The 23549-nt window shown below is 37.9% G+C and overlaps 1 protein-coding gene across 1 annotated transcript in view; it reads right to left on the bottom strand.

Moving 5' to 3' along the window:
* Nucleotides 1–23549, bottom strand: part of LOC124606004 — a 213944-nt gene that overhangs the window by 21393 nt on the left and 169002 nt on the right. The window contains exon 15 of the mRNA XM_047137966.1: nucleotides 14547–14754. Coding sequence (XP_046993922.1) covers nucleotides 14547–14754 — 208 coding nt within the window. The remainder of the gene's footprint in view (nucleotides 1–14546; nucleotides 14755–23549) is intronic.

Raw genomic sequence — 23549 nt, 5'->3', positions numbered from 1 at the left:
AATTGCCCTTGTGCTCTTTGACTCGTTTTTTGACAGTTCTTTTTGTTGTACCCATGTACACCTCCCCACAACCACATGGAATCCTATAAATTCCAGCTTTTTCCAGTGGTTGGCGAGCATCCTTGGCTGATTTTAGATGATCTTGTATCTTTGGTGTGGGTGTGTAAATTAGCATGATGTTGCACTGTCTCAAGATTTTTTCTATGTGGTCAGTCACAGCCTTAATGAATGGCGGGAAAACTTTCAATTCCACCAGTGCTTGAGCATCACTGTGATTTCCAAGCAATGGTCTCAACACTCTTTTCACCTCAACGAACGAATGACTATCGTTGAGCAATGCAGTGGTGAGATGTTTTAGTCCTGCATCAAGCAGCTCTGATTCACAAATTTTCCTTGCCCTATCCATCAAAGTTTTTATAATGCCTTGCCTTTGCTATGGATGGTGGTTTGAGTCCCAGTGTAGGCAATGGTCTGTGTTCGTGGGTTTTTGGTAAACTGTGTGGAAAACTAGTACATCAATAAAATTTAATCTTTTACTTGCCTCCTCCTCCTTCATAAACTGAATCTTCAGATAGATCCTGTTCACATGTTTGTGAAAACAATCCAGTTCCCCCTGGCATGCCACCACAAAACAAATGTATCTTCCATACAACGGAACCAAATATTCAGTTTCTTGTTCGCAGTTTCCAATGCCTGCCCCTCGAATTTTTCCATAAAGAATTCCATTGTAACCAGGCTAAAAGGGCTCCCCATAGGGACACCATCCATCTGTTCATAGAACTCTTAATTTCATTTGAAATATGTGGTTGTGAGGCAGTATTTAAAGTGTTCCGCAACATAGGGAGGAAAAATCTGATTCAGATGTTGCAACACTTCATTTAGTGGAACCACAGTGAATAGCGACACCACGTCAAAACTAACTATCCTCTGGCTGTGTCACTATGCCATTTAATTTAATGATAAAATGTGCCGAATTCTTGATATACAAATTGGATCAGCCCACATACAGTTGTAATAATGTTGTCAAGGACTTAACAATCGGATAGGTGGACAAATCAATAGCACTCACTGTAGGCCTTAAAGGAACATATTCTTTGTCATCTTTGGCAATCCATAAAGTCTTGGTGCAAGTGCAACCGAATTGAACAGACTTTTCTGAATGCTCTCTTCAACAGAGGACTTCTTTATCAACTATATAACAGTTCTAAGAACTTTGTCAGTGGGGTCTTTACTTAGTTTCCTATATGTTTGCAGATCTAATAAGTCATTAATCTTACTGTGATAGTCGGTTCACATTCAAAACAACCATTGCATTTCCCATATAAGTAGGGAGAGTAGTAACACTATCATCCACATTCAGGCATTTTAATGCAGTCCTCTCACTCACAGTTAAATTAATTTTTGGAGGCTTTGTGCGAGACAATACTCTTGCAGCTTCTATATGGATTTCTTCAGTTGTAACCTTGTCCTCACTATGAATGCCTGCTTCTACACTGGCTATTATTTCTTCCATGGGCACAACTCATGGGCTAATGGCAAAATTTCCACACTTGGGAAGCACAGATCTCTCATCGTCAGATAAGGAACATCCAGATAAACTGATAATGGTGCAGTAAGCATCTAAATGGTGGATCCTCTTATTAGGTTGCAAGCTATCAAATTTCTTTTTCTGTCTATTAGATGTTGTCAATATATGCTTCCTAACAGAATCATGCAACAGATTGTCAATTCTATCCCAGTCACCGCTACTCAATTTATTGCTGATAGTAATATGGAGAGACAGTAACTTACAATCTGTGCTTGCCTGGTCCCGGTGGGTCTGTTGAATCCGCTCACATAGTAAAGCCTGTGAATGGCTGCACTCTATTCTTCTGGAGACCTCTCATGCATCACACATTTCAAAGCCTCTAAGAAAGTAATTTAACTGTGAGTGAGAGGAACGCCTTAAAATGCCTGAATGAGGATGGTAGTATTCTAGTTCTCCCAGCTGACAAGGGAAATGTAACAGTCATTTTGAATGTGACCAACTATCATAGTAAGAGTAATGACTTATTAGATCTACCAACATATTCAAAACTAAGTAAAGATCCCACTTACAAAGTTCTTAGAACTGTTATGCAATTGATAAAGAAGTCTCTGTCAAACAGAGTGGTCAGAAAAGTCTGTTCAATTCAGTCGCACTTGCACCAAGGGTGGAACTGTTTAAATATTGCCTCACAACCACATATTTCAAATGGAATGAAGAGTTCTGTGAGCAGAGGGATGGTGTCCCTATAGGGAACCCCTTTAGACCAATTACAGTGAAATTCTTTATGGAAAAATTTGAGGAGCAGGCATTGGAAGCTGTGAACAAGAAACCAAATATTTGGTTCCGTTACATGGATATGTTTGTTTTGTGGCATCATGGCAGGGAGGAACTGGATTGTTTTCACAAATATATGAACGGGATCAATGTGAAGGTTCAGTTTACGAAGGAGGCAGGCAGAAGATTAAATTTTCTGGGTGTACTAGATTTCAAGAAAGAAGATGGTAGCTTGAGCCACATAGTTTACCGAAAACCCATGCACACAGACCGTTACCTACACCAGGACTCCAACAACTACCCACAACAAAAGCAAGGCATCATAAAAATTGTGGTGGATAGGGCAAAGAAAATCAGTGTATCAGAGCTGCTTGATGCAGAATTAAAATATCTCACCACTGCATTGCACAAGGATGATTATTCATCTACTGAGGTGAAAAGAGTGTCAAGACCACCATGTACAAATCATAGTGATGCTCAAGCACTGGTGGAATTGAAAGTCTTCCTGCCATTAATTAAGGCTGTAAATGACTGCATAGGAAAAATCTTGAGACAGCGCAACATCTCGATAAATTAAACACCCACACCGAAGATACAAGATCATCTAAAATCAGCCACGGATGCTCGACAACCTCTGGAAAAAAAGCTGGCATTTAAAGGATTCCATGTAGTTGTGGGGAGGGGTATGTGGGTAATACAAAAAAAAAGTGCCAAAAATGACTCGAGGAGCACAAGGGCAATTGCAGAAGAGGGGAGATTGACAGATCAGCTGTTGTGAAATATGCTTTGCAGCCAGGAAACCACCACATTCATTTTGACTGGACACAAGTACTGGCAGCCACAAACAGATACCACAAAAGGCTATACAGAGAGGCCATAGAGATTGTGAAACACCCCAGGAATTTTAACAGGAAGGAGGACATCGTGAAATTGAATGAAATTTGGATTCCAGTGCTGAAGAAAATGTGTACCAGTCTTCCACCATGGAATGATAATAACAGAGGATGATGGCAGTTGAGAACGTCCAGTTGCACCCATGTATTCAAAACATGTGACATAATGCCACTGTGTGGAAGCTCTCGGAAGTGGAATTTTGCTGCAGCCAGTAGCAAGCCAGGGTGTGAATCGGACATTCAACAAAGCTGTGATCCCCCTTGAAAATGTCCTCCGCAGATGGGGACAAAACGTTGTGTTTTGAAGTGAAATCCCTTAAACCAAGGCATAATAGCCTGGAATATTTTATTAATTGTGACAATTCCAGCTGCGAAAGTTTACATTTTACAAATCGTTTTTATGAATCATGGTCAATCAAATCAGCATAACATGCATTATTGGTCAGCGGAGAATCCCCACTGACTACGGTAAGTCAAGCATCAATGCCCATGGAGTGTCAATGTGTGGTACACTCTTTTAGGTACTTGGCTAATTAGCCCATACTCACATAGACATTAATGTGAATGGTCAAATGAAAGGCAACATTTTAGATAGTAATTTGCCAATACTACTGGAAGATGGGCCATTTCAACCAAGAAATGACATGTGGTTTCAACACTATGGATGTCCAGTGCACTATTTGCAAATATCTTGAGAAGTTTTGAATCAAAGCTATCCTGGTCTGTGTATTGGAGGAGGAGGTAGTAAAAATTGTCCTGCACATTCACCTTACTTCATATGGACAATTTTTCCTGTGGAAAGCACTATAAGAAAAATGTTAAATGGAAGTACCATCAACCCCAGAAAATGTCCAGCAGTGAATCATCAATGAATGTGCAAACATTAGTGAAGAGACATTTAGAGAAAAAGGACTGTCTTCCATAAATAGGGTTGCAATGTGTATTGCAGTAAATGGGCACCATTGCAAACACCTACTTCAGTAAAATCATGGAGATACATGAGAGGTAAGGGAAATTACCTAATCAAGCACCCCAATGGTGAGATGAGAGGCAAGAGAACTCACCTAAAACAAGCATCCAGATGATGAGAGGCAAGTGGACACACATTAAAAAAGTACTCCAAAGGGAACAGAATTCTACTACATTCAAGTCATTGTTCCTGGGTATGCTAAAAGTACTTCCCTAATTGGAGAATCAACTTTTTTTGCTATAATAATCTGAGTTCTCATTAAAGATTTTAGAACAATGCCTTTATGACCACCTGAGATCTTAATCTGATGTCCATTTCTTGAGGTATTATCATTTTTCATCTGTTTTTTAAACCATTTTCATTCTTGTCAATAACAGTGCCATCACGCAACAAAAAATGTTAAATATACAGATTATATATTTTTTCATGGTAAAAAAATGGGGGTTCCTACTTAAGATTTCAAAGTTGACCCCTCCCTCCTGCCCCCTGGGGTAGGCCAGAGTGAGGTTGAGCTTGTCATTGAATATTCCCCTTCGAGATAAGCGACTTTTGTATTTTACCATACATTTCCTAAAACAGTTTTAAATGCCTCACCCTGTATAGCTTTTAATGCTGAAGTCCTGTGAATGTTGTTGTTGTTGTCTTCAGTCCTGAGACTGGTTTGATGCAGCTCTTCGTGCTACTTTATCCTGTGCAAGCTTCTTCATCTCCCAGTACCTACTGCAACCTACATCCTTCTGAATCTGCTTAGTGTATTCATCTCTTGGTCTCCCTCTACGATTTTCACCCTCCACGCTGCCCTCCAATACTAAATTAGTGATTCCTTGATGCCTCAACACATGTCCTACCAACTGATCCCTCCTTCTAGTCAAGTTGTGCCACAAACTTCTCTTCTCCCCAATCCTATTCAATGCTTCCTAATTACTTATGTGATCTACCCATCTAATCTTCAGCATTCTCCTGTAGCACCACATTTCAAAAACTTCTATTTGCTTCTTATCCAAACTATTCACTTCCATACATGGCTACACTCCATACAAATACTTTCAGAAATGACTTCCTGACACTTAAATCTATACTCGATGTTAACAAATTTCTCTTCTTCAGAAACACTTTCCTTGCCATTGCCAGTCTACATTTTATATCCTCTCTACTTTGACCATCATCAGTTATTTTGCTCCCCAAATAGCAAAATTCCTTTACTATTTTAAGTGTCTCATTTCCTAATCTAATTCCCTCAGCATCACCCGACTTAATTTGACTACATTCCATTATCCTCGTTTTGCTTTTGTTGATGTTCATCATATACCCTCCTTTCAAGACACTATCCATTCCATTCAACTGGTCTTCCAAGTCCTTTGCTGTCTCTGACAGAATTACAATGTCATCGGCGAACCTCATAGTTTTTATTTCTTCTCCATGGATTTTAATACCTACTCCGAGTTTTTCTTTTGTTTCCTTCACTGCTTGCTCAATATACAGATTGAATAACATTGGGGATGGGCTACAACCCTGTCTCATTCCCTTCCCAACCACTGCTTCCCTTTCATACCCCTCGACTCTTATAACTGCCATCTGCTTTCTGTACAAATTGTAAATAGCCTTTCACTCCCTGTATTTTACTCCTGCCACCTTCAGAATTTGAAAGAGAGTATTCCAATCAACATTGTCAAAAGCTTTCTCTAAGTCTACAAATGCTAGAAACGTAGGTTTGCCTTTCCTTAATCTAGCTTCTAAGATAAGTCGTAGGGTCAGTATTGCCTCACGTGTTCCAACATTTCTACAGAATCCAAACTGATCTTTCCCGAGGTCAGCTTCTACTAGTTTGTCCATTTGTCTGTAAAGAATCTGCGTTAGTATTTTGCAGCCATGACATATTAAACTGATAGTTCGGTAATTTTCACATCTGTCAACACCTGCTTTCTTTGGGATTGGAATTATTATATTCTTCTTGAAATCTGAGGGTATTTCGCCTGTTTCATACATCTTGCTCACCAGATGGTAGAGTTTCGTCAGGACTGGCTCTCCCAAGGCTGTCAGTAGCTCTAATGGAATGTTGTCTACTCCCGGGGCCTTGTTTCGACTCAGGTCTTTCGGTGCTCTGTCAAACTCTTCATGCAGTATTATATCTCCCATTTCATCTTCATCTGCATCCTCTTCCGTTTCCATAACATTGTCCTCAAGTACATCGCCCTTGTATAGACCCTCTATATACTCCTTCCACCTTTCTGCTTTCCCTTCTTTCCTTAGAACTGGGTTTCCATCTGAGCTTTTGATATTCATACAAGTGGTTCTCTTTTCTCTGAAGGTCTCTTTAATTTTCCTGTAGGCTGTATCTATCTTACCCCTAGTGAGATAAGCCTCTACATCCTTACATTTGTCCTCTAGCCATGCCTGCTTAGCCATTTTGCACTTCCTGTCGATCTCATTTTTGAGACGTTTGTATTCCTTTTTGCCTGCTTCATTTGCTGAACTTTTATATTTTCTCCTTTCATCAATTAAATTCAGTATTTCTTCTGTCACTCAATGATTTCTACTAGCCCTCGTCTTTTTACCTACTTGATCCTCTGCTGCCTTCACTACTTCATCCCTCAAAACTATCCATTCTTCTTCTACTGTATTTCTTTCCCCCATTCCTGTTAATTGTTCCCTTATGCTCTCCCTGAAACTCTGTACAACCTCTGGTTTAATCAGTTTATCCAGGTCTCATCTCCTTAAATTCCCACCATTTTTGCAGTTTCTTCATGTTCCACGTCCTGGAGGACCTCCTCACTACGGATCAATTGGAATGAAAGTAAATCTAATCTAATCTAATCTAATCTACAGGTCATAACCAATAGATTGTGGCGAGAGTCCACATCTGCCCCTGGAAATGTCTTGCAACTTAAAACCTAGTTCCTAAATCTCTGTCTTACCATTATATAATCTATCTGAAACCTGTCAGTATCTCCAGGCTTCTTCCATGTATACAACCTTCTTTCATGATTCTTGCACCAAGTGTTAGCTATGATTAAGTTGTGCTCTGTGCAGAATTCTACCAGGCGGCTTCCTCTTTCATTTCTTACCCCAAATCCATATTCACCTACTATGTTTCCTTCTCTCCCTTTTCCTACTGCTGAATTCCAGTTACCCATGACTATTAAATTTTCGTCTCCCTTCACAATATGAATAATTTCTTTTATTTCATCATACATTTCTTCAGTTACTTCGTCATCTGCAGAGCTAGTTGGCATATAAACTTGTACTACTGTATTAGGCGTGGGCTTCGTACCTATCTTGGGCACAATAATGCGTTCACTATGCTGTTTGTAGTAGCTTATCCACATTCCTATTTTCCTATTCATTATTAAACCTACTCCTGCATTGCCCCTATTTGATTTTGTGTTTATAACCCTGTAGTCACCTGATCAGAAGTTTTGTTCCTCCTTCCACTGAACTTCACTAATTCCCACTATATCTAACTCTAACCTATCCATTTCCCTTTTTAAATTTTCTAACCTACCTGCCTGTTTAAGGGATCTGACATTCCACGCGATCCATAGAACACCAGTTTTCTTTCTCCTGATAACGACATCCTCTTGAGTAGTCCCCGCCCGGAGATCTGAATGGGGGACTATTTTACCTCCGGAATATTTTACCCAAGAGGACACCATCATCATTTAACCATACAGTAAAGCTGCATGCCCTCGGGAAAAATTACGGCTGTAGTTTCCCCTTGCTTTCAGCCGTTAGCAGTAACAGCACTGCAAGGCCGTTTTGGTTAGTGTTACAAGGCCAGATCAGTCAATCATCCAGACTGTTTCCCTTGCAACTACTGAAAAGGCTGCTGCCCCTCTTCAGGAACCACATGTTTGTCTGGCCTCTCAACAGATACCCCTCCATTGTGGTTGCACCTACGGTACGGCTATCTTGTATCGCTGAGGCACGCAAGCCTCCCCACCAACAGCAAGGTCCATGGTTCATCGGGGGGGGGGGGGGGGTTCTGTGAATACGAATAGTAAATTCATTGTAAACATATATATGTCAATGGAGTGGATTGTGTTGTCAAACAAACATAAAGCCAGGTGCCCACATGCAACAAAAGTGATACCACAGCAAGTGACAAGATGGCTGATACTGCATTAGTGCTGTGTGCTGCTGTTTTCACATGCTCTGCCAAAATTGTCATGGCCCTGTTTTCAATAACACGTTCACTGGGATTATTCATACAGACATTGGTGTTGTCATTCATACTGCTGTGTTAGTTCTGAGCCAACAATACAATACGTAGAAGAGAAAGCACAAACATTGGATTTGGAGGTGCAATTTGCACACATGTAACACAGTGCCATCAAACAAAGCAATGGACATAGCACTCATAAATGAAAATCCATATGTGAAACACTTTTGGATAACAAAAGCTATTGAGTATTTGTAGAGGTGTGATTTGAGCTCTATTAAAAATCTGATATATTTAAGATGCAGTCCTGGCTCAGTTAAAACTTCAATATTTGACATCTGATGATTACATCGTTCCAATATTTAGGCCTATACCAAGTTCTCAAATGTACAACTTCAAAGTTTTTGTATGCTATTTTTGATTCTATTTATGATGCCCTAAAGACTCACTTAAAAACCAATACTTTCATTCTTGCACCCCACATCAATTAAATAGAGCAAAAAGTTAAATTTATTCTATACCAAATTTTGGGTCTATGCTTCCTCCAAGTGCATTAAATGGCACTGCAATATAGGTGATTTCCTTTATTATAATTGCATTCAGTCTGAAATAATACTGCCATCAGAAATCTTATTAGCTCTTATCTTAAAACTACTGGGCAAGTATTTAAAGAACATCAAAGTTTCGGATACTATATTGTTATTATCTGAATATATTGGCAGTATTGCATTAATTTTCACCAGTTTTAGAATAAAGTGAGCTGCTGTGAAACCACAAATTACCTTTCACTAATAAGCTAATAATTACTTTCTCACACACAAATTTTATCCATGTATCACAAAATAGAAACTTCAGCTACTCCCACCATGTAAATGAACCATTATGTGCTCATAATCACATTGGCTAAATCTTTATTCACGAAACTTCTACATCCTACCTCTGTTACCTAATAAACAATACTCAAAACGTGTTTTGGAGAGATTCTTAATGCGGTGCATCAATGAAACTACATATTTTCACAGCAGACATGTATAAAAATGAAAAACATCAAATATGGCATGTTAGCTTCAAAGATGGTAGTCACTTCTGACACCAATCAGTGGTGGGAGAAGAAAAATTGTGTCTCAAACTTGAAGTGTTTTCAACTTCTGTGGCATGGCTAATATTGATGTAATTCAAGTGCTGCCACAGGAATTTATGTGTTTCTACATGCAACTCAAGTGATGGCCAAGTGGCAACGTTTTTGTTACATGTGGAGACCTGGAATAAGTACAAATAAAAAAAGTGCACACCATACCTAGTGTTTACAAGGTAACAGGGGGTAGTGTTGCATGATAATACATATCTCAGCTGTAGCACTGTCTGCTGGAACATGAACATTGTGGGAAATTTCACCAAGAATTTTCCAACAAGAGAGAAAAGTGATATAGAAAACGTAAGTGCCACAACAGGTCATCCACAATGAAACAGTTCTACTTTAATGCATATAGCACTTGACCGTGCTTTGAATGAGAAGTTAGAAATTGGTATTAAAAAAAAATCTGAATAATGCAGTGTCGAAACAGAAGCTGTAAGTACAGTAAGACTCTTGACTAGTTTATGTGGATTCCAGTGATGTAATGATCTAAAAACAAAAAAAATGTGAATTTTATAACAATTATAAATGAAAGAAATTTTAAATTTTGTGATAAATAATTTTAAAGAATATGATTTAAATGTTAAATATAAATGACCATTTGCAACCAAATGAGGTTGGCCGCAGATGGAGTTTTGTCTAGGGTAAGGGTCACATGAGCCACAGAGCTGAGAGCATGCAGGAACGTTTTCAGCGTCTTTTTGCGGTGGACACTGACTGGATGAGGTTGTTTACATGGCAAAGTACCACTTGGGTATGCAAGCTGAGTACGGCCTTTTGAATATTTATTTTGACCTTAGGACTGACATATATATCTGTGCTTCTGAAATACCAGTAGCTGGTTGTCTTTTGAGCACTGCGTAAAATCTTTTTTGGATTCACAAGTACATAATTTGTCAGCAAACTGCTTTCCATGCACGGGCAGACATGAGACCAATTCAATTTGTACTGAAATAATAATGCATTGATGACTTTTTGAATGTGAACTATTGTCTTTAAAGCAAGTGTTTTTAAACTAATGATGTGTTGGTTTTCATAATTCATTGACTGAGATTGTTTCCCTCAGTAGATGAGCCATCTGCTAATTTTAGGTTGTTCACTTTCCCTTCTGTGGGAAAGTAGAGTTGATTCCTGTTGTTGGAGTTTGATAGGTACGACAGGTATTTGTTAGTGTATGATACATCCTCAGTACATTGCATGTTGTGGCAAACTTCAACAGCAAGGAAATTGAAAAAAATTCTCAACACAACTCCAAGACACATAAAATGTAAATACCCGTATCTACCGAAATAGACATAAGATAATCTTTAAATTTTTATACTTTTGTACAAAAAACTATATATTGCAGAATTACTTAAAAATGGCAGACTGTCAAAACGAGACTTGTCGTATATAAATAACGAGCTAACAAAATCTGTTTTCAGCAGAAAATTGAAAAATACTGAATATTAATTTTTCAGTTGTCAGCGAAAAAACATGTTACAAAGTACTCATGTCATAAATCCATTACAAATATTTAGAGCATCTTCCACTTGCTTGCACACTCTTTTTCACTTGTGAAATAATTTTATTTTCAGTCCCAGTTGCATCTATTAGTGGCCTCAAGTTGATATCATCATCAGAAAGTCGGCCTTACTATGACTCTCAATCTGTCTGAGAATGTCCATCACAATCTGTAATAGCTGTAGAAATTATTTGTGATTGTGAGTAAAAGTAAACTTATTTAGTCATAGTTGTCAGTTGCTGATCTTCTGTCATCAGTTGGCTAATTTAATCCCTTATGCCCTTGTTATACTGCAATCATTGCAGTCTTCCAAATAAGTGTGCACAGCATCAACATTTTTTCATGGTCCTATAATAAACTGAAATGTTTGTGCATGAGTAATGTTTGTTTAAGAAACATTTAGGTACCCCCAATAAGTAATAATCTAAATGACTGTCTTCAGGAGAACATGGAACCAGTCCTCTGACATGTTAGACATCATTCAATGCACCTCAGTCAATATAATTAATATATGCTGGCAACCCATCTTACACAAACCACATGTTTTACTTGCAGTGGCACATCATGTAGCAAGTCCTGAAGAGTGATCTAAATAAAGTTCTTGTAATCAGCATCTACAGTTCCAGCCCACAACACTATGAATTGCACCACAAGGATTGTCGTCTATCTGCAGGAGTTCTTTCATGGTTGGCCATTGTACACATTGAAGATGGTACATGAACACCTTATGAAGTACTCGTTCTGATTTCACATATAACAGAAATACGATGTGTGGTGACACCCACATTTCCTTCAAGAGCCTTCCTGGTTCGATGCATAAGAACATATTGATCTCTCTGTCAGCTATTTGTGATGCTACGAAGATTTTCCCAATAACATGATGATTAAGAACAGTATAGATGACACATTTGTCTTCTATCTGGAAATGTGTTTTGATACAACCACTATCCCTTTAAATTCTTCCAGCTGTATATCAAAACTATATTTGCCTTCTGAAGAAATGAATATATTGCTGAAGTTAAATGGAACCCTTATCAGATAACTTACTACTACTTCTACAAATGTGAAATCTTCAAAACGGACTAACATCAAATGCACAAAAATGATAGTTTAGATGTAAGATAGTGTTTGAATGGCTTAATATTGCCCTGTAAAATATATACATAAATAAATAAACAGAGAAATACTGTAAACATGTCTCCATATCAATACATCACCATTGAGGATACTATAAATGCATCAGCAGATTGACTTTATCAACAACATAACTTACATTCCTAAAAAAAGTATTTTAATTGTTGGCTGCAAATGTCATTCACTGGATTTTTATCTTGAATTACAATAAATGAGAACTTTCATAAATAATTCAAAATTAAAGATTTTGGATATATGCTTATATATAATTTTTTCTTGTTTTGATGTAATGAATCTGCCCCCAAAGTTTGTGAAACTATTACTGATACATCGTGTACAAGTATCTCACGATATGCTATGTCAAATGCTTTAATGAGGTCTAGGGAGATTTTATACCTCTGATGCTATTATTTCTTAATATTATCCCTTCACCTTCATATGAACTTCTTGGGCTCCATAACATCTTTTTTTATAGCAGTCATTTGTATCAGTTATGAAACAATGGCACGAGAAGTTTCTTCATCTAAATAATTACTCTGTTTTTGATTTTAGGGTTAATTGCTCTGATAGTAACTGAAAAGGCAATATTAATATATCGTGAGTTCTTCATTAACGAGGGGATCTTACAGGCTCGTCCTTGTTTATTGTTTATTTGTTTATTTATTTTGATCCAACATCAACTGATTACAAAAAAAGATTGTTCCAGTCTTCTGGATAAGTCAGAGCCTTACTTACTAGGGTTACAGATTATTGTCTGGCACTTTTATTTACACAACTTTTTCTAAATTTAGTTGAGAGAACAGAGTTACATATATGAACTATACATAAAAAAATTTGTTATTGCCATACTTAGATTAAGGAATCTACAGTTTGTGACACAGTATTCATATCTGACATTCAAATATTTACAGTTTGTGACACAGTCTAAGAACTGAGGTTACATATATTTTTAGATAGATGGTCTTCCATCATACGAGTGTACTAAATCTAGAAACTCATCTATTGAATATACAGGATTGTTTAGGAGCCATAATTTTAATTTCGTTTTTAGTTTTGTAATGGGCAATTTGGAGATATTAGGGTGGAAGCAATTCAGTAGTTTTACGTCTGCATAGTGAGGGCTTTTCTCATACAGTGTTGTTCTATGAGATGTGATGTGGGGTCTCTCTCTACCTCTAGTGTTGTGATTGTGTATTTCTATATTAAGTGTTTTGTTACTGTTTACTGCCATAATGATTATCTTCAGTACATACAGGTTATGAACAGTTAGTATTTTAAATTCTTTAAACAAATTTCTGCAGGACTCCCTGGCACATTTCTTTCCCATAATTCTAAGTGCCTTCTTTTGTAAGATAAGTACACTTTTCATATTATCTTTACTGCTGGATCCCCATACCTCTATCCCATAGCTTAGATGGGATTCAAATAGTGCAAAATATATTTGCCTCAGAGTGGTGATGTTACAAAAAGGTGGCAGTTTTCTTAGGACATATATGGTAGTACATAGCTTTTTGCAAATATCATTCACATGATCAGACCAGTTTAACTCTGCATCAAGTGTCAGGCCAAGAAATGATTTGAAGCTCAGTGCCCAGACATCAATTTCCTGATGCACTACAATGCAATTTAAGAAGAAAAAAGTGGAAAAATTGCTTTTGAAAATTACAAGATTTTCAAGTGTTGGTAAGTACAAAATATTTGTAATTTATTAACATAGTCATTGGTAGCTAACCATTTAGCATAAAAGTCTATTAATCTAATGTTGCAGTATGTATTTTGCTAGTAGCAACATTTTTAAGAAAATTCATATTTATTAACAAAAATATTGAATCATAACTTTTTAATAAAAATAACATCTTTTTATTTTTAATTACCACTTTTGTGAAAATGCCAGTATTCACAATAAAATACAATTTGGTGCAAAAATGCAAACCATCAAATAGATAATAAAATACTTTTTTATTTCTAGAGGTGGAATATATATAAAGATATTTTGCACATCTGTACTAATTTTGAATTTATTTTTATATGATCAGTAAAAAAAATAAAGAGATGTTATTTAAAAAAATATGGTTCAGTATTTGTTAATTGACGTTTCTGATGTCAACAAACATGGAATTGGTATGAAAGAAAATAAACTGTATAGCTACTAATGAGATTTTAACCAGCAACTTTATAGTTACCAGTCTTCTACATTTCACACTCGGCCTACCAATGACTGAATTAATAATTATGAATATTTTGCACTTAATAGCACTTGGAAATCTTCAAAGGTGGATTGTTTGAGTTTTTCAGAAATTAATGATCTGGCAATGGCCTTCAATTAAGTGTGAATAAAGTCAAAGAGGGCCAGTCCGTAAGGCTTACTTGTAAGTAACAAAACAGATAGAGCTCATTCTAACTAATCACCTCCCTCTGTAGATATACAAAGAATTTGGTTTATACTTACCCATCAGTACTGATCTTAATTTTTTAAATAAATTAGCAACAGGAGATTCGCTTTCCAACACTGATATGTAGTTTTCACTTGAACTGTTATATCCATTCAGAGCAAGCAGTGTTTCACGCATGATGGTCCACATCCAGAAGCAAATACTGGTTGCTATACAGTGCATCAATGCAAATCTTCCTAAAATCTGTAGCTTATTTATTATTACCTGTGGAATTTTAAGGCAACAAAATCATCACAATGTATAACCTGTATAACGAAGGAATAAATTACTGTTCTTGATATGGAACAATATCTGAAACATCTTTTTTCAGCAAAGTTTTAAGACTATTGGTATTAATTACAAAAAATCTTATTAGAGTGAAAGGTTCAGAGCTATTTAACTCACAGACACACAGTGTTAATAGTGACAACTGCTATCTACTTCAATGTCTAATCTCTGAATTCTCAGCCTAGAGTAAATATGGAAATTAATAATTTCACTGCACTATAGAGCAATCTTTCACAAAAAACATAAACTTCATGCATGTGCTATGATGTTGATGATAGTGAGTACATTAATCATAATTTTTATGAATCATGAATAAAATAGAATTTGATCGGAAATTCATCAAAATTATCAATACATGTCAAACAATAGAAAATCCAGGATGGAATGTAGCAATACCAGAGAAGGAAAGTTGCTATTCACCATATAGCGGAGATGCTGAGTCGTGATAGGCACAATAAAAAGATTCATACAATTACAGCTTTCGGCCATTAAGGCCTTTGTCAGCAGTAGACACACACACACACACACACACACACACACACACACACACACACACAGACACACACACACACACACACACACACACACACACACACACACCCGCGCGCGTGCACACACGTCTGCAGTCTCAGAGAGCTGAAGCTACACTGCGAGCAGCAGCACCAGTGCATGATGTGTGTGACGACTGGGTGGGGGTAAGGAGGAGGCTGGGACGGGGAGGGGAAGGGATAGTATGGTGGGAGTGGCGGACAGGGAAGTGTTGCAGTTTAGACAGAGGGCAGGAGAGAAGGTGCAGAAGGGGGAGGGGGTAAGTAGCGGAAAGGAGAGAAACAAAAATAAATTGGAAGACTGGGTGTGGCGGTGAAATGGCGGCTGTGTAGTGCTGGAATAGAAACAAGGAGGGGGCTGGATGGGTGAGGACAGTGACTAATGAAGGTTGAGGCCAGGAGGGTTATGGGAATGTAGAATGTATTGCAGGGAAAGTTCCCACCTGCGCAAATTCAGAAAAGCTGATGTTGGTGGGAAGGATCCATATGGCACAGGCTATGAAGCAGTCATTGAGATGAGGGATATCGTGGTTGGCAGCATGTTCACCAACAGGGTGGTCCATTTCTTTTGGGCCACAGTTTGTCGGTGGCCATTCATGCAGACAGACAGCTTGTTGGTTGTCATGCCTACATGCAATGCAGCACAGTGGTTGCAGTTTAGCTTGTAAATCATGTGACTGGTTTCACAGGTAGTCCTGCCTTTGATGGGATAGGTGATGTTAGTGACCGGACTGGAGTAGGTGGTGGCAGGAGGATGTATGGGACAGGTCTTGAATCTAGGTCTATTACAGGGGTATGAGCCATGAGGTAAGGGACTGGGAGTAGGGGTTGTGTAAGGATGGACGAGTGTATTGTGTAGGTTTCGTGGACGGCGGAATACCACGGTAGGAGGGGTGGGAAGGATAGTGGGCAGGACATTTCTCATTTCAGGGCACAACAAGAGGTAATCAAAACCCTTGTGGAGGATGTAATTCAGTTACTCCAGTCCCGGATGGTACTGAGTGACAAGGGTAATGCCCTTCTATGGCCGGACTGTAGGACTTTGGGAGGTGGTGGGAGACTGGAAAGATAAGGCATGGGAGATTTGTTTTTGTACAAGGATGGGAGGATAATAGTGATCTGTGAAGGCTTCAGTGAGACCGTCGGTATTTTTTGAGAGGGACTGATCGTCACTGCAGATGTGACGACCACAGGTGGCTAGGATGTACAGAAGGGACTTCTTGGTATGGATTGGGTGGCAGCTGCCGAGGTGAAGGTATTGCTGGTGGTTAGTAGGTTTGATATGGATGGAGGTACTAATGTAGCCATCTCTGAGGTGAAGGTTAACATCAAGGAAGGTGGCTTGTTGGGTTTAGTAGGGCCAGGTGAAGCAAATGGGGGGGGGGGAAGTTGTTGAGGTTCTGGAGGAATGTGAATAAGGTGTCCTCACCTTCAAGCCAGATAGCAAAGATGTCATCAGTGAATCTGAACCAGGTGAAGGGTTTAGGCTTCTGGGTTTTTAAGAAGGATTCCTCTAGGTGGCCCATGAATAGGTTAGCATAGGATGGTGCCATGCGGGTGCCCATAGCCGTACTGTGGATTTGTTTGTAGGTAATGTCTTCAAAGGAGAAGTAATTGTGAGTGAGGATTTAGTTGGTCATGAATGTGTATGTAGTGTGCACAGTAGACTCAAGGTTAATGACAACCTTTTGAAACAGACACAATTGCAGAGGATGCTCCATCAGTGTTTTCCTTTGTGAGTTTCTCTCTATGCAATAACAATGGAACCTCTTCTCTAGAGGTTACAGACCACATTGACTGGATGCTGTATGTATGAGGTGAAGATTGTAGTAAATACGTATGCAGATGACCTCAGTCTAATTTTAAATGATGAGCTAGTTTAATTTTAAGTGATGAGCAAGATGAGATCAGAGCAGCTGATACACTCAATGAATATCAAAATCCAGCAGAGCCAGAATCAACATGGACAAATTTATTTACTTGGAGCCCAGTTCCCTATATCGGCAGCACCCATGGCTGCTTGCAGTTGACAAAAAACACCATTTGGACATGGTCATCATGATGAATCCCTTGCCCATGTTAGTGCTCAGCTGGAAGAAGAAGGTGCAATCAATTAAAATTACACCAAAGAACCAAAACCTGTGAAGTCTACACAGAATACAAATGGCTTATTACATCAATGCTTCTATATTATCCAAGTGCAATTGTGTAGTTCCAGTCTTAGAAACTTCTGAAAAATATGCAAGGTGCAGTGTGGCATATCTGGAGATATAGTTTGTTCAACTTGTCTTTTCTCAATACAGCAATACTGTATATCAACAAAGGTTTGGGGTTGAGAAATCTGTACCAACATTGCATGATATTTTCCTAAAACATACAAGTAATATACCCAGGGTAGGTGTATGAAGCATTGTGGAAAAGATCTTCCAAGTGTTCTGAAATTCAAATTTAAGGTCATCAATTTATATTGATCCAGAATGCAAAATTAACATTTATGTCTGCATCTACGACAAAGAAACAAGGTACTCAGCAGGAGCTACACTGAAGCAGTCCTCAGCAAGAGCCTACTAACAATTAATCCAGTGCATTCCAAAGCACCCTATGGCAACCAAATATCCTTACTCAAATTGGTCATAAGTTTGGGGAAATGTCCAGGCAAAGATTTTAACCACAAATATTAGAGCTATGTAACTAGATGCCGTCACTGAAACTTACCCAACTCTTGCTAAGAAATATAACATCAAATTGACTCCCAGCCTTATGCATGTGCATAGGGCTGAAGTGAACATGGAGCACATATATCTATGGTAGAAAACAATTAGTATTTGGAACTGGGTGAGGAAAAATCTGTCCACTATCACTAGAACTGCCACAAATTATACAGACACTGACCAAGTTTTGCAACAATTTGGGAATTTTTCCAAACTGGCCTGTTTGACACTGACATTTTTTTTCACCGAACTGAAGGACACTGATATGCTGGAATTTACCAATTATTTGTCTTTGAGAAACTGAAGACTTAAATCTCATCTAGGAACCAGATATGGACTGTCAGTGCATGCTTATCTGTTTGTGACTCTCAAGATAGGTTAAGAAAGAAAAATGACAGTAAAGAGTGTACACTAGCCAATAACATAATCACCATAATGAATAAGGCCATTGAGAAAATCATTTTAAATTACAAAGAAAAAGACTAAAAAATGCAAAAGAAACAAATCATTGTCTGGCATTTTATGTTTTTTCCCTTCCCTTTAAATTTTGTTATTATTGATGAGTACAAGAGAAAAAGTAACATGTTTTGCATATGCCTAAACATTTGTAATACCTTGTAATTCTTACTTCAGTTCAATAGAAGGTAGTAGATTTAATAGAAGGTTTAATATTGAATAAAAAAATAGTAGCACAGATAAGCTACTACGAACAGCATAATGAATGCATTATAGTAGCAAAGATAGGCACAAAGCCCACACCTACCACAGTAGTACAGGTTTACATGCCAATTAATTCCACAGATGATGAAGAGATTGAAGAAATATATGATGTGATGAAAGAAAGTATTCAGATAGTTAAGGGAGATGAAAATTTAATAGTCGTGGGGGACAAATTCGATAGGAGGAAAAGGAAGAGAAGGAAAAGCAGTAGGTGAATATGGACTTGGGTGTAAGGAATGAAAGAGGAAGCCACCTGGTAGAATTTTGTGCAGAGCATAACTTAATCATAGCCAACACTTGGTTAAGAACTACAAAAGAAGGTTGTATACATGGAGGAGGCCCAGAGACACTGGAAGATTTAAGGTAGATTATATTGTGGTAAAACACAGATTTAGGAACCAGTGTTTAAATTGTAAGACTTTTCCAGGGGCAGATGTGGACTCTGACCACAATCTACTGGTTATGAACTGTAGATTAATACTGAAGAAACTGCAAAAAGGTAGGAATTTAAGGAGATGGGACCTGGATAAACTGAAAGAACTAGAGGTTATATAGAGTTTCAGAGAGAGCATTAGGGAACAATTGACAAATACAGGGGAAAGAAATATGGTAGAAGAAGAATGGGAAGCTTTGAGAGATGAAACAGTAGAGGCGGCAGAGGATCAAGTAGGTAAAAAGACAAGGGCTAGTAGAAATCCTTGGGTAACACAAAGAGATATTGAATTTAATTGATGAAAGGAGAAAATATAAAAATGCAGTAAATGAAGTAGGTAAAAAGGAAAACAAATGTCTCAAAAATGAGATTGACAGGAAGAGCAAAATGGCTAAGCAAGGATGGCTAGAGGACAAATGCAAGGATGTAGAGGGCTATATCACTAGGGGTGAGATAGATACTGCCTATAGAAAAATTAAGGAGACCTTTGGCGAAAAGAGAACCACCTGTATGAATATCAAGAGTGATCATGGAAAACCAGTACTAAGCAAAGAAGGGAAAGCAGAAAGAGAGGGTTTATATAAGGCCGATCTATTTGAAGATAATATTGTGGAAATGGAAGAGGATGTAGATGAAGATGAAATAGGGGAGATGATACTGCGTGACAAATTTGACAGAGCACTGAAAGACCTGAGTCAAAACAAAGTTCTGGGAGAAGATAACACTCTTTAGAACTACTGATAGCCTTGGGAGAGCCAGCCCAGACAAAACTCTGCCATCTGGTGAGCAAGATGTATGAGACAGGCAAAATACCCTCAGACTGCAAGAAGAATATAATAATTCCAATTCCAGAGAAATCACGATTGACAGGTGTGAAAATTATTGAACTATCCATTTAATAAGTCATGGCTGCAAAATACTAACACAAATTCTTTACAGACAAATAGAAAAACTGGTAGAAGCCGACCTTGGGGAAGAGCAGTTTGGATTCCGTAGAAATGTTAGAACACGTGAGGCAATACTGACCCTACGACTTAGCTTAGAAGATAGATTAAGGAAAGGCAAACCTACATTTATAGCATTTGTAGACTTAGAGAAAGCTTTTGACAATGCTGACTGGAATACTCTCTTTCAAATTCTGAAGGTGGCGGGTGTAAAATACAGGGAGTGAAAGGCTATTTACAATTTGTACAGAAAACAGATGGCAGTTATAAGAATAGAGAGACAAAAAGGGAAGCAGTGATTGAAAAGCAAGTGAGACAGGGTTGTAGCCTATCCCCGATGTTATTTAATCTGCATATTGAGGAAGCACTAAAGGAAACAAAAGAAAAATTTGGAGTAGGAATTAAGATTCATGGGGAAGAAAGAAAAACTTTGAGGTTTGCTGATGACATTGTAATTCTATCAGAGACAGCAAAGGATTTAGAAGAGCAGTTGAACGGAATGGACAGTATCTTGAAAGGAGGATATGAGATGCACGTCAACAAAAGCAAAATGAGGATAATGGAATGTAGTCAAATTGAATCAGGTGATGCTGAGTGAATTAGATTAGGAAATGAGACACTTAAAGTAGTAGATGAATTTTGCTATCTGGGGAGCAAAATAACTGATGATGGTCAAAGTAGAGAGAATACAACATGTAGACTGGCTCTGGCAAGGAAAGCTTTTCTGAAGAAGAGAAATTTTTTATCATCAAGTATAGACTTAAGTGTGAGGAAGACTTATCTGAAAGTATTTGTATGGAGTGTAGCCATTTATGGAAGTGAAACATGGATGATAAATAGTTTGGACAAGAAGAGAGTATAAGCTTTTGAAATGTGGTGCTACAGAAGAATGCTGAAGATTAGATGGGTAGATTACGTAACTAACGAGGAGGTACTGAATAGAATTGGGGAGAAGAGGAATTTTTGGCACAACCTGACTAAAAGAAGGGATTGGTTGGTAGGACACATTCTGAGGCATCAAGGGATCACCAATTTAGTACCGGAGGGAAGTGTGGAGTGTTAACATTGTAGAGGGAGACCAAGAGATGAATACACTAAGCAGATTCAGAACGATGTACATTTCAATAGTTACTTGAAGATGAAGAAGCTTACACATGATAGTGTAGCATGGAGAGCTGCATCAAACCAATCTCTGTACTGAAGACCACAACAACAACAATAACAGAAGATTTAGAAACAAAAAACTGATTTTTTTCGTAACAGCAGAAGGAATAATGTACTGGAAAAAAACATGTTACATGAACCAAAAGATCCTGATAAGATTTCAAAGTGGTGGAAAGATTAGCAACTTGATTTAAATGTTCAGTAATGTAAAAGTTGGACTTTACAAAAATAAGTCCAATCATACAAAGATCTAGGTGCAACAGTTTGTGGGTATATGAAATGGAATGATCATATAGACCCAATAGTAGGTAAAGCAAGTGGCAGGCTTCAGTTCGTTGGTAAGACACTGGGAAAATAGTCAATCTACAAAGGAGATTGCTTAAAAATCTCTCATCCAACCTGTCATAGACCATTGATCCCATACATGTATGGAACCCACACTAAATAGGACTGACAGGTGATACTGAACATCCACAAAAAAGAACAGTACATAAATGGTCACAAGTTTGATTAATGCATGGGAGAGCATCATAGAAATGCTCAAAAACTTAAAATTGTTGCTAACTGAAGATAGGTGTCAACCATCCTACTGAAGCCTGCTCACAAAGTTCCAATAGATCAGACTAACAGTTCACACAGAGGCATTTAAGCAGTCATTATTCTAAGATTTTGCACATCAATGGGTTTGGAAAAAACCTTAACATGTTGTACAGTGGTAAGAAGCCTCTGATGTACATTGAACAGTCATTTGTAGATTATAAATGTAGGTGTATGGAATTACCTATAGATACATTAGTATCTGATTCTATGCTGAAAAACTCAAGATATGTTGTAAATAGATGATATCTCAAGAGTAATTTAATTGCAGTGTGCATGAACAAAAGGTAAAAAGCTATTGGGAACATATAGGTAAAAGCTGTTATTGTACAAGCACTTAACACATACACTCACAATGGAAATAACGCAGTGAAGGAGGAGGACCATAGAACTATGGAGAAAACATTTTGGTGATTTGATTTGTGGAATCCAGAGAGAGCAGTGAAGGAAGATATTATGTGGATAGAAGTGAAAGAGGCACTAAAGAACATGAAAGGGAGAAAGTCGTCAGGATTGGGAAAAATAAGTGTGAAAATAATTAAGAGCAACACAAGACAGGGATGCATGTGGCTGTATAGAGTTATAAGATGAGTATGGAAGGAAATGAGAACTACAGAAGACTGGAAGATTGCAGAATTGTGCTTGTCTTTGAGAAGGGAAGTGAAAAGGATATAAAAAGTGTAGGGTTTTATTCCATGCGCAAGATTCTTTGAGAAGATTCTGGAGAGGTGAAGAAGAAAAACAGTGGAAATGCAGGTGACAGAAGAACAGTATGGCTTCATGCCTGGAGTTCCACAGCAGCCTAAATCTTATATTTGCAGTCAGACAGATCCAGGTAAACCATTTGGGAGATCTACATAAAGAGATTTACATAAAGCATACAACACTGTATTCAGAAATAGTTTGGGAGGCACTGAGAAAGAAAGGAATTGAGAAGAAAACTGTACTGAGGCTAAAAGAATTGTACAGGGAGATGCAAGTTTTACATGAAAGTGAGAAGAGTGAGAACAAGACATCTGACACAGAGAAATTGTCTGAAACAAAGAAGAGCATTATCTCCATTACTTTTCATACACAAGTGAGACAAATTGGGGAAATGATGGCAGCAATGTTATTTGGCGATAATTTGATGGTATGTGGGAACAATGAGGAAGTACAGAAGCAGTTACTTGTTTTGGAAGAAGTTATGCAAGAATATGGCCTAAAATTAAATGGAAAGAGATGTGAGCTGGTGATCATTACAAGAAGAAAAGCTAGACCTATAATAAAATGATACTGGCAAGGGTGCATTTGAAAACAGGAGAAAGTTTAAATACCTGGGAGTATGCCACAGGAAAATGGAAGGAATGATCAAGAAATATGTGAACTGGCAAGGCAATCTGATAATCTCACAGGGATTGAGGGGAGCATGATACAGAACAAAGAAGTCCCTCAGAACAGTAAGAAGATGATTTATTAAACATTCAATAATAATTCCTTTTTACGCGATAAAATATAGATTATAAAGAGAAGAGAAAGAAGTAATGTGCAAGTAAATGGAAATGAAGGTTTTGAGAAGTAAGCAATAACGGAAAAGATGAGAAATGAAAGAGCAAGGAGATAATACACAAACAAC

This window comes from Schistocerca americana, chromosome 3 (genome assembly GCF_021461395.2).
Source record: "Schistocerca americana isolate TAMUIC-IGC-003095 chromosome 3, iqSchAmer2.1, whole genome shotgun sequence".
Classification (NCBI taxonomy): domain Eukaryota; kingdom Metazoa; phylum Arthropoda; class Insecta; order Orthoptera; family Acrididae; genus Schistocerca; species Schistocerca americana.
Note: the sequence above shows the minus strand (reverse complement) of the source record. Positions and strands in the feature narration are given on the sequence as shown.